Below are 12,429 nucleotides of genomic sequence, written 5' to 3'. Positions count from 1 at the left end.
GCAGGCTTGGGCTTGTTCACATGACGGTCTGCGGGTTCCTAGAATGTGGTGAAACAGATGCTCCCTCTTGATGGAGGATGCTGCAAGGCCACACTGAAGGGGCGTGGATGCAGGGAACAGTGAATTTTAATAAAGAATCTACCAGCCCAGGTCTTTTGTAAAGCTCAGTCCTGGCCCCCTCCAGTGTATGCCTTCTCCATGATGTCATGAGGCTGTGTGACCTCAGTGGCACAGGCCATGGGGGAAGGACCAGGGATGAGGACACTCACCAAGCCATTGGGCTGGTTCTCAATGGATGGGTGATCTGCCATCCAATGCCCAACATCCAAAAGGGAGTGGCCAACTCAGGCTTCCCCAGGCCACATTCGCACCTGAGAGGTTGGTCTGGGGACCAGCACTGAAGCAGAAATCTGATGATGGTGCTATTTTAACCCAGATGGTGCTGAGGCCCTGCATGAGTTATTGTGGGGAAGCAGAACTGTAGCCATGGCTGGGGAGACAGGGACAGGGTACGTCTGTCCCCTCCACGGAGAGCACTGGGAAGAACTAGACAGTGTCAAGCGTTCCGTAATGGCTTTAGGAGTCCAGCCCTCCTGCAGTCCTAATTTTAGAAAAAGGCAGAAGCTTAGGGGTTAAAGTAGCAACTTAGCGGTCGGCTTGGTCCCAGGGCTTCTCCTGCTGGGGGCCACTAAATCTCCAGTCTGAGGCTGATATGACATAAACATGACACGCATGCCCATGTTCCCCACTTTTGTGCCCATAGCAGACATTGCTAATGGATCACAGAACGATTTTTTCTGATGAGCCCAGACAAGGTCTCAGAATCCTTCACAGCACATGTTTCAGCAGCTACTACATGATAGAATAGCGTTCTCCCATGACTTGAAACCTACTTACTGTATTTCCGGCTTGAAGGCACTGTGACAGTCTGTGCCCCACTGACGGAAGGGGCTCAGCCTCCTCATGCTCCCTGCCCAGGCTGGTTTAGAGGCAGGTTGTTGCTGCTGAACCGTGTTGAGAAGGCCTCTAGGCTTCGCCTGGGCTTCGTGGGAGGGGATGAGCACAGTGATCAGTTTGTGATGTCTGGAGGGGGCAGGGCCGTAGCCAGCACGGCTTCTGGGACGATCAGGACTGGTACCTCGTTTCGGCTTCCACTCTTCCTCTCGGAGCTGGTGTGGGCCAGGAAACAGGAGCATGAGAGAGAATCTGCCCCCGGAATGCTCGCGTTCCAGGCTCCCAAGACCTCTAAGGATGACGGGCTGGATTAGGGATTCTCGGCTTTGGCACAGTTGCTGTTTGGGGCCGGGTCATTCTTTGTGGTGGAGGCTGCCCTGTGCACAGTGGGATGCTGAGCAGCATCCCTGGCCTCCACCCACGGGGTGTCAGCAGCGGCACAGCCCCGCCAATTGTGACAACCGAAAATGTCTCTAGACATTGCCAGATGTCCCCTGGGGGAAGAATTGGCCCAGGTCGAGGACCACTGGACCAGACCCTGGGAAGCTCTTCCCTGTTAGCAAGAGTTTGTGGGAAGAGCAAAGGCTTTGGATCCCGGAGGACCCGGGTTCGACCTTGGGTTTGGCTGACGGGCTGGGTAACCGTGGGCCGCTGCTCTCTCCTCGCCAAGCCTCAGCTTTGCCCTCCATCAAATGGGATTGATGCTCCCACCTCTCAGCCTGCATCCTCACGCTCGGCGACTGTCACCTCCCGCAGCCCTGGTCTCCCTCCTGAACCCGTGCGCCAACATGAAGGTGTGCAACGAGGACCACACCAACTGCACGGTGCCCACCTACCCCTCGTGCCGCGACAGCGAGACCTTCAGCACCTTCCTCCTGGACCTCTTCAAGCTGACCATCGGCATGGGCGACCTGGAGATGCTGAGCAGCACCGAGTACCCCGTGGTCTTCATCATCCTGCTGGTCACCTACATCATCCTCACCTTCGTGCTGCTCCTCAACATGCTCATCGCCCTCATGGGGGAGACGGTGGGCCAGGTCTCCAAGGAGAGCAAGCACATCTGGAAGCTGCAGGTGAGGCCCTGGGACTCCCATCGCCACCCCACCAGCCGCCCTTCTCCTTCCAAGATGGGGAGACCTGACCCACCACACCCCCTCAGCCTCTGCTCTGGGCCAGCTGCGTCATCTCATTTTGCCTCCACTACCCTGTCTGTAAAATGGGCATTGAAGGCTGCTGCCCGCTTCCCAGAGCTGCCTGGTGCATGTCCTGGTGGCTTTTTGCCTGGCCATCAGCAGTGGTCTAGGTTCACCTTGTGGTCCAGCTCGCAGGACACAGTCGGCTTCCCCAGCACCCCTGAGGGAGCTCTGTTGGTGCAGGAGGTGCTCAGAGAGCATGAGCATTGCAGCAGGGCTCCCTCGCTGAGCCGGGGACAGCTTCTGTGCCCCACCGCGGCCCAAGAGACGAGGCTGGCGTGGGTATAGGCGACCCCATATTCTCATCAGAGGGGCTTCCACCAGCCCAGGCATAGCTTCCTGAGCGTGCTCCGTCACAGAGGAGAAGCCGACGTGGACATGGGCCTCGTTGGCCCAGGGGAGCTGCTGCCCTTGCTTCCTGAAGGTTCCTATGCAATCCTAAGAAGCAGAGGCCCTGGGGGTCCCCACCCACCTGGGCCACGTGCCGTTCACGAACCTCATGGTTCACAGTCAATGGTGCCATCACAAGGTCCAGAAATGAGCACCTACCCTTCAAGGAAATGGTGCAGTGAGAAAAAAACCCAGGATCATCCTGCCAGGTGTGGGGCTCAGCGAAACATCTGGACCTGCTCTTCACCTTGACCCACACTGCTTACTTCCCCGAGCCTCAGTTTCCCCACTGAGTGTAACTCATGAGATGCAAACTGGCAGCCCGTGGACTGGATTTGACCAGCAAAGATTTATTTTTTCTGCATTACGATATTTTTTAAAAATTTAATGCAAAATTTTATAATTAAGAGATTTCTTATAAAATGCCAGATTTCTGGCCTTTCTTGAAAACTTAGAAGCCAGGCAAGGCAGGCCTGCATTCCTGCCTGGCAGCGCGGGTGGAAGAGAGCACATGGGCCCCCTGGTTTGCCCTAGTCCCCACCCCTCCCTGGTGATTCCCAACACTGAATGGTGACTGCTGTGCGTGGGTCATGGGGCTCGGGCTGTGGCATTCCTCCATCTGGTCTGCTTCGCTCCTTTGTTCTCCTGCCAGGCCTCTGTGGGTGTTTGGGTTTCTAACCCGTTTCTAGGGGCAGTGGGAGCTGGAAAGTCTGGTTCTCTGCCTGCCCCGGCCTGTCCCGTTGTTTCTGTCTCACCAATGGCCTGCCCCACTCCCCCTTCCCGCAGTGGGCCACCACCATCCTGGACATCGAGCGCTCCTTCCCCGTGTTCCTGAGGAAGGCCTTCCGCTCCGGCGAGATGGTGACCGTGGGCAAGAGCTCGGACGGCACTCCGGACCGCAGGTGGTGCTTCAGGTGAGGCGGTAGACCCGTCCTGGTGGCTCAGGCCACCTTGCGTTTTCTGCCCATTGCAACTTCCCGAGCCACCGAGGCCCCCAGGGATCCGACCAGAGTTCGGTTCCACTGGGTGATCTTGGGCAAGTTGGTTTACTCTCAGCCTCGGTTTCTTCATCTGTGAAATGGGTCAGTGATAGCACCCCCCCCCCCCCACCTCCCCAGGCCAGCTGTGTGGGTTAGCATGTATGATGTGCCTGGTGGGCGCCCAACGCACACTGGGGCACCCGCACAGCAGCTGGTGTGACTGCTCCTCTGTCCCTTGCTGGGGGTGGAGGGGGTGCCCATCTGAGAGCATCACCTCTATTGATGGAACAGCGGGGTGAGCTTCGGCTGGAAGGGGAAACTGAGGAAACAGCAGCTTCCAGGGTGGAGACATTCCCAGATGCACGAGGAATCTTTTAAGGTGGTGCATTCTTTGTAAAGTGATTGCCAGCAGAGAGCACAAGCGTGACATCTGGAGTCCGGCCGAGTCAGTTCCCCATCTGTGAAGTGTGGACCTTAACAGCAGCCACCCCATAGGCCAGCGGCTCTATCCTGTTCAGTTCGAATCCAGAGTTCAGATCCTGACTCTGTAATTTATCGGCTTGGGGACCTTGGACAAGCAGGTTAACAAGCCTCGGGTTCCTCATCTGTGGAGTGGGAACATTGAATGTGTCTTCTTTGCTGGGTCCTGACATGTACAATTGCTCAAAATATGGAGGTTGAATGAAAATAACAAAAAAATAATTTTAAAAAGGAAAAATTATATTGAGCCAATTTGGGCCCAAGAGGCTGTAACTTGACTTTACAACGGTGTCCCAATAATAAGAGGAGAGAGGATCGAGACGGAGGGTGTCCACTGCAGAGGACTGAACAAGCAAAATGTGGTCCATGCGTACAATGGAATATTACTCAGCCATAAACAGGAACAAAGCATGGACACGTGCTACAACGTGGATGAACCTTGACAAGACTGTGCTGAGTGAAAGCAGCCGGACACAAAGGGCCACGTGCTGCATGATCCCGTTTACATGAAATGTCTGGAAATGGTAGATTCGCAGAGATAGAAAGTAGAACAGAACTTACCCGGGGCTGGCGGGAGGGAGAATGGGGAGTTATTGTTTGGTGGGTGCAGAGTTTCTGTTTGGGGAGATGAAAAAGTTTTGGAACTAGGTAGTGGTGATGGTTGCACGATCTTGGGAATATAGGTAATGCCACTGAATTGCACATTTAAAAATAGTTAAAATGGCAAATTTTATATTATTTTACCACGATTAAAGACAAAAAGGAGGATGTGCTGGGGGAGGGAGCAGGGAGGGTGCCGGGGGGCGGGGACGGGTGCTGCCTCGGTGGGGGCTCCCCCTGACCCTCTCTGTGCTGTGGCCCCGCCAGGGTGGACGAGGTGAACTGGTCCCACTGGAACCAGAACTTGGGCATCATTAACGAGGACCCGGGCAAGAACGAGAGCTACCAGTATTATGGCTTCTCGCACACCGTGGGCCGCCTCCGCAGGGGTGAGTGGAGGTGGGGAAGAGCCTGGGGCGTGGAGGGGACCCCTGGTCCATCCTCACCACTCATTTGCTTTGAGCAGTCCTGTCCCCTTTCTGGAGCTCAGTGTTCACGTCTGTGGAATGGGAGGGTCGGATGGGCTGCCCGCTGAGTTTCCCTTGCTGCTCGCGAATGCTGGAGCTCCTCACACCCATTCCACTGAGTGCCTGAGACACAGTGGAGGGGACGTGGGTGCTCGGGCATTCTGACCTGGGCTTGAATTCTGATTCTTCCATTTACTGTGTGCTCCTGGACAGACACCTTGCCCTCTCTGAGCCCTAGTTCCACCTCTGTAAAATGAGGATGATAATACATAATCCTTTAGATCACTGTGGAGTGCCTGGTACACAGTAGGTGCTCAATATATGCATGTGCCTTCTCCGCCAACCCTCATCCCTGCTCCTCGTGCTCACTGCAGATCGCTGGTCCTCCGTGGTGCCACGTGTGGTGGAACTGAACAAGAACTCGAACCCGGACGAGGTGGTGGTGCCTCTGGACAACATGGGGAACGCCAGCTGTGATGGCCACCAGCAGAGTTACCCCCCCAAGTGGAGGACTGATGACGCCCCCCTCTAGGGGCCACGGGCAGGGGCAGGGTCTCCAACCTGCAGCCTAAGCCCGTCCCCTCCGCCTGCCCATTTCTAGTCCACCTGCATTTCAGAGGCGCCTCCCGGGGTGTCCCCCCACACGCTCCTTTGACCCCCAGAGGTGAGGGCCGGTGGAGACACCGGGGAGGCCCCAGCACCCTCTGGTCCCCAGGCTCCTGCCCCCAGCTCTGCCTCCTACCGGGTGCAGGGCTCCCGGCCGCCTGTCTCACTCCCATGGAGTCACATAAGCCAACGCTGGGGCCTCTCCGTCCATGGGGGCTCAGACCCGCGTCTCCATTATTTATTTGTTCTGCTCTCAGGAAAGTGACGTGACCCCACCCCCAAGTGGAACCTGGCTGAGGCCTCAGGACCCGGTTCCAGGTGCACTGAGGGCCAGGCCCCGAGCCCCAGCCTAGCCCAGGCTGCACACACCACCATGTGTAGCCCATGGGGGCTCTGCTGGGGAGCCGAGGCCCTCGGGGTGGGGCCACGCCTTCTGTGTGTTTTGTAGAGGGTCTGGGACTTGTCGGTGCTCAATAAATGTTCATTCATTGATGGTGGAGATGGTGGGGATGATGGTGGGGGGAGTGGTAACAGGCTCGGGGGCGACAGCAGGGAGATGGGAGAGCTAAGGAATGCCCATGCTGGGGGCACGAGGGCAGTAGAAATGACCTGGGGGTGATCAGGGGGCTGGACTGGGGGCGGTGGTGTTGGTGGGGGCCTGAGAGGCAGGGGTGAGAGTGGAGTGGTGATGGGGAAGGTAGACATGAAGGGAGTGGGGGGACAGTGATGCTGCTGGGGGGAGAGTAATGCTCATCAGGGGATAGTGATGCTGGTGGGGGGTAACGATGTGCTGGGGGGGGTAGGACAGCTGCTGCGTGGGGGCAGAGCAGAGGCGGAGATGACAGCTCTGGAGACGGGTGAGCCATCCAGTGTCAGCAGTGGACTGATGGTGAGGACAAGAGTGGCCCTCGTAAGGACGGTGGTGGCGACTGGCATGGTGAGAGTGCCTATGGATCCTGGGATGGGATGGGACCTCCTGCTTCCCTCCGTAGGGCCCACGTGCTGGTGGGGCTTTGACTGGTGAGCTGGAGCTGAAGGCCAACCCGATTCCCTTCCCAGGGCAGCCATTCACCCCGGGGTCACCCCCAACTGCCGATCAAGCCCCCGGGCAGCGCCACGCCCCCTGGCATGAGGAGGGACCCCCCGCAATCATCCCATCTTGCTGCTCCACCCTGGAGCTGAGGAACCTGCAGCTAGCTGAAGGGTCCCTATGACCTCCCCAGCTTCCTGGCCCTGGCTGGGGCTGGGGTCTTAGGTCCCCTCTGGAGCTTCACTTGGGAAGGGCGTGGGGCTCTGCGGACCTGGCCAAGGGCAGCTGCAGTGGGACACACACGCAGGGCGTGGGGTCTGTGCCCTCTGCCCAAACTGTGGCAGTGGGTTATTTGGGGAATTTTGGTGGAGTCGCTTTACCTCTCTGGGCCTCCGTGTCCCCATCGGTCAGAAGGACGAGAATCAATGACCTGAGGGGCGTGAGTCCATCCAGCTCTTTGAGAAGGAAGGAGGACCAATGGTATTACCGTCAAGGGTGGTGGGAGGCTGGGACCTTCCCGAGGTCCCATTCCCCCCTCTCTCCGTTGCCTCCTGGAGGCTGCTGGGCTCTCCTTGTGGTCCACGGTGGCCCCGCTTTTCCGATGGCTGCACGTGTCTTCATTCTAATCCAACACCCACACAGCGTGTCCTCATGGCAATCCGGCATTCTCAGTGGGGTCCCAAGAGCCATTCTGATTGGACGGACTTGGGTCACATGTCATTCCTGAGCCAATCCCGTGGGCAAGGGGTGAGACGCCCTCACTGGCTGAGCCAAGCCTTCTGGGTAACAGGATAGATCATAAACTCCGAGCCTCAGTGTCCTCATCTGTAAAATGGGGCCCAGCCTTGGTAACGATCAAGTGACTCCCTGGGCTTTTCAAAGAAAAGAGGGTTGTTTGTGGTGTTCATACAGTTATGTGTTTTGGGCAGCAACTAGCAGAAAACTTACACTGGCTTAAAGAAAAAGGAATATTTATTGTCTCAGATAGGAGGGAGTGTCAAGTTGGGGAGGGCACTAAGGCTGGTTAACACACAGTCTCTGCGACTCATTGAAGGATCTGCCGCTCCTTTATCCCTTCGACATTTGTCAGGCTCTGTGCTCAGCGTCGCCCACCTGGGTGTGCTGGCTTTTTCCTCAAGGACACAACATGGCACCACTGTTCCAGGCATCACACCCAGAACCCGCTGCATCTAGAGGAAGAAGGAGAGATGGTTCTTCCTGTGTTGTGTCTCTTTTTATGCGGGAGGAGACCTTTCCCTGAAGTCCCCCAGCTGACCTCCCCTCTCGTATTATTGGCCAGAATTGTGTCATGTGTCCCAGGCTTTAGCCAGGCAGCACGCAGGAAGCAGTGGTTGTCCTAAAGAAGCATGGGGCAGTATGGAGGAAGGCAGTTTCCCCAGCCAGGTCTGGGTTCTGTGAGAAAGGAGGCTGGGGGACTCGATAGTGCATGTGCTACCGGCCTTTTCCCAGATGCCCCATCTTTCCAGTGGGAGTGGGCAACATTGTCAACAAGAATGGCTGTGGTGGGGCTGGCCTGGTGGCATAGCGGTTAAGTGCGCACGTTCCGCTTTGGTGGCCTGGGGTTCACTGGTTTGGATCCTGGATGTGGACATGGCACCGCTTGTTGTGGCAGGCATCCCACATATAAAGTAGAGGAAGATGGGCACGGATGTTAATTCAGGGCCAGTCTTCCTCAGCAAAAAGAGGAGGATTGGCAGCAGATGTTAGCTCAGGGCTAATCTTCCTCAAAAAAAATAAAATAAAATAAAATAATGGCTTAGTGGCTCATTCTGGGGCTATGAAGAGGTGACTTCTCTGGGGGGGGGGTTATGGGATGGGCCTGCCCACCGAATCAGAACTCCCTCTCACCTCAAAGAGACTCCATAACTTATTGAGGTGAATGCTTCATTCATTTTTTGAAGAAATAACTGTAGGCTATGAATTTTCCTCTGAGAACATTTTTGGCTAAACATGTGGTAACTTTTTCAACAGCGATTTTCTAGAACTTTGATGGTTTGGGTGTTGAGTCTCTAGAACTCAAAAGCTGTTTAGGGGGAACTTAAAATATTTTCAAGTCATTGAGATTTTCTGTTTGTTACAGTTAAGACCTTAAAGATGACCTTTCCCATTGTCCTGCAAAGTGTGGGACAGGCACTGGTGGCATGCCTAAATATTCTCAGGTGACACATTGGAATTAGAATCATTTATGGGAAAACATACTCCACCTTTAGTTCTCTGTCTCTCCTGATTAGGGCTCAGTCTGATGCCTCTGTGCTTTTAATACCTTCCCCACACTTGTTAAAGTGTCTCTTTGAGTGAGAAAAGCCTGAGGTTCAGAACCTCTGGAGGCCAGAGCTAGAGCCATGGGGGGCGCTAGCTTCCCCCAGACCACCAGGACTGAGCATGGGGAGGGGCAGGTCCCGAGGAAAGTTGGAGTGTTGATCCCTGTGCTCGACTGCCTCAGTGGCCCCGATTCCCCACTCTTCCCTTTATCCGTGGCTTTGCAATGTGACTTTGTGGTGTTCTCCCACTGTGGGCAAGGTATAATTTCGCACACACCCCTGGCCTGACGATGTGACTTGTTTTAACCAATGGGCTGTTAGCAGATGTGCCCAGGCTAGCCCTGAGGAGGAGGATAAGAGACATGTGGAGCTGAGCGATGTCATCCCAGGCAAGGCCAGCCGAGATCAGAGGAACTTCACCGATGCATGACAAATGTTTTTATATGCCACTGAGTGCTTGTGATTTTTAAAGCACGGCCATCAATTTTGTGGCAATAGCTAGTGATACAGATGCTAGATGAAAGAGTAAATAGAACCTGGGCAGGCCAAAACAGTGGGATGTCCACTGCACTCCATGTTACAGATGGGGACACTGAGGCTCAGGGAGGCGAGGACTCGCCCAGGGCACCTGGCCAGTAAGTGGTAGAGGTGGCATTTGAACCCAGGCATTCTGCCCTCAGACCCCATCCTGACCCCTGGGGGGGTGAGAGGTGATGAGGCCAGGTCACTTGTGTGATGAAGACCTGGCTGTCACCTGCCACTTTTGCTGAGCCCCCGAGACTGTCAGCTCCCATTTAGAACCCTCTCTTGGTAAACATAACCCTAAGTTTATTCCGACAAGGACTTCTCATTGTGTGCGTGCCTGTGTATCTAATCATGAGAAACCACTTGTATGTCATATTTGACGGGAGGGTTTTTTTCATCCCAAGTTTAAAGCACTACTGGGAAATAATTAGAGCTACTGGAGTCAAAAACAATGGGACCCCATCAGAAAAGACAGTCTCAGAAACTCTGGGATCTTAACTGAACAATTATCTCTCATGCCTGTGAATAGTTCATTATTACATGCCCTGTTATTATTAGCTGTTATTATTGTTTCAGATGAATGCTGGGGATTTTTTTTAAAATCAAAAGCCATTTTCAACCACACTGTTCGTCTCCCCCCAATGTACACTTCTGACATTTCCGAACGTGATGATGTCGTGGTCGGCAGTCAGTCCCAGCTCCCCCAAATAACTGGGTATTCTGATCACTGCAGTTGGTTGGACAGGCCGTTGAATGCTCCAGGCCTCTGTTATTAACTTGTGACTCCCCGGTGAAAGCATTTGCATGAGAATCAAGCACCTCCTAGCTTTTATTTTTTAGGAATCCAAAGTCATCGGGGACAATGGGGAGATCTTTGTTCATCCCAAGCGTGTGAGATAGAAACAAAAGGAGGTGGTGGTGATGGAAGCAGAGGACAGGATGGCAGGGGCACTGGGCACTGGAGAGAGACCCAAGCCCCAGGGATAGAGGGCGGGAAGCTGGGAGTCCTGTGTTCTTGGAGGAAATCATCAAAAGGAGGAAGCAGAGGAACACAGATAACGCACCCACCACGTGCTGGCCACCGCACTCAGTGGCTGGCGTTCATTGCACATGGTGTGGACACCTCTCCAGAAGTAACTCTCTTCCTTACTCACAGCAGCTCATTTTGTTCTGAGTTCTCCACTCTGCTCTATAGTCGTGGGCCAACCACTGCGACTCTGTTTCCCTTACCGGGTGTTGATAGAGGAATAGCCGTGGGAACCAGTTCTGCCCCATGAGACAGGAGGGGAAGTCTGCTGAAGGAGGGGGATTCTGGGAAAGTAAGAGAAATACAGGAAGACACTCCTCCTTTGTCGGGCACTGGCAGGTCTGGATGTGATGCCTGGAACTACAACAGCCTTTTTGTGACCATGCAGGGGTTTGGGGGAGCAGAAAGATGAAAAGGACACAGGACCTTGATGATACTATCGTGCTGAGAAATTAACCAGCCCTGCGGCCGCCCTACCTCACGGCTTCTTATCATTGCTTGAGAGAATGAGTTTTCTTTCTCATTTAAACCAGTGAGTCAAGATTTCCTGTTACTTCGGCCAAAATCAGGCAGATACGAGAACAAATTTTCATCCCCATCTTACAAATGAAGAAAGTGAGACCCAATGATGCAAACACAGGACACACAGCCTGGACGGAACAGCGGTGGAGCTGGGATTTCCGCTCTCTCTCTTAGGAGGAGAACCTTTCTGGGAGGCGGCAGGATTGTCTTTCTTTTTTAACTTAGCACCTTTGGCCTTTCCAAGGCACGCGCACATCCCATTTCTCCACCGCAAGAGGTTGTGCAGAAACCCGCCTTTGGCTGGTGTGGGGTGAGGCTGCGGATCCTGGAGACTGGCCACCAGGGGGCGCTGCAGTCACACCCAGACGCCTCCTCGGAGGAGACCGGGGGACTCAGGGGACATCGCTGGGAAGAGGCCCAGCTGAGTTCCCCATTAGGTATGCGCTGAAGCTGTAAGACTCAGAAATCCACCTACTCACCCACAAGGAAAGTAGGCAGCCTAGATCCACCCCTGGAAGGTCCAGGACCTGGTTGCTGTGCGCCCTCAGGCAAGTTGCCTCCCCTCTCTGAACCTCACTTTTCTCCTTTTCAAAATAGGGGTACTCATCCCCACTCCTCAAATGAAGTCCTCCTCTCTCTCCCTGGGGGTCTTCCCCCTCCTTTGGGCCTAGTTTGACAAGGTGGACAAAGACCAGTTAGGATGTTGTGGCTCCAGAGTTGAGGCCCAACGACTCCGGGTCAGCGTTGGATTCCAGTCCTTGCTCTGCTACAAACTCATTAGAAGTCTTTGTGTTACAGTTAGGGAAACTGAGGCCCAGAGAGGAGAGGGGACTTAGTTTCCCCAATTGCAAACAAGAGGTAGGACTCAGTGTTTCCTGAAGTCCGGTTTGTTCCTTGGGATCTTAATATCAACAACAAAGGTGATTTTAAAAGTTAGGGAAATGCTGGGTTAAAGTTGAAAGGGTATCTTGCCTGCAGGACTTGTCAGAGCCTTTAATATGCTCATATGATTCCTGGGTCTCCAAGGTGGAACGGGGTGGGGGCAGGATATGCATGTGTTTCTCAAACTCTTTTAACCTGGAAACTCACTTTCCAAGGTGAAAATCATCTGGACTAGGTCATGACAGAAATAACACACCTAACTTTTGGGGCCTCTTCTATGGAAGGGGCGCTGTGCTGCCTGGGGCATTTGACCAGCCCTTTGCTATGTTCAACCCCACACGGTCGTGCTTTGAATATTAGCGTCACTCTACAGTTGAGAAATAGGTGGCTCAGAGGGGGCGGTCCCTTGCCAAAGGCCACATGCTGGTGCATCACACCTCACTGGCACCCTCGCCGTCACTGGGGGCCACGGCTCCCTCTGACCTCTGGAA

General features: G+C 54.5%; 1 protein-coding gene across 1 annotated transcript in view; it reads left to right on the top strand.

The window, feature by feature from the left end:
- TRPV4 (transient receptor potential cation channel subfamily V member 4) overlaps positions 1-6,168 on the top strand; it is a 36,611-nt gene extending 30,443 nt beyond the window's left edge. Inside the window, exons 13-16 of the mRNA XM_044775707.2 lie at positions 1,711-2,027; positions 3,324-3,451; positions 4,865-4,986; positions 5,439-6,168. Coding sequence (XP_044631642.1) covers positions 1,711-2,027; positions 3,324-3,451; positions 4,865-4,986; positions 5,439-5,596 — 725 coding nt within the window. The 3' untranslated portion in view covers positions 5,597-6,168. The remainder of the gene's footprint in view (positions 1-1,710; positions 2,028-3,323; positions 3,452-4,864; positions 4,987-5,438) is intronic.
- The last annotated feature ends 6,261 nt before the right edge of the window (positions 6,169-12,429 follow it).

Source organism: Equus asinus, chromosome 8, assembly GCF_041296235.1.
Source record: "Equus asinus isolate D_3611 breed Donkey chromosome 8, EquAss-T2T_v2, whole genome shotgun sequence".
Classification (NCBI taxonomy): domain Eukaryota; kingdom Metazoa; phylum Chordata; class Mammalia; order Perissodactyla; family Equidae; genus Equus; species Equus asinus.
The sequence above is the reverse complement of the archived record's forward strand: the minus strand, read 5'-3'. Positions and strand labels throughout refer to the sequence as shown.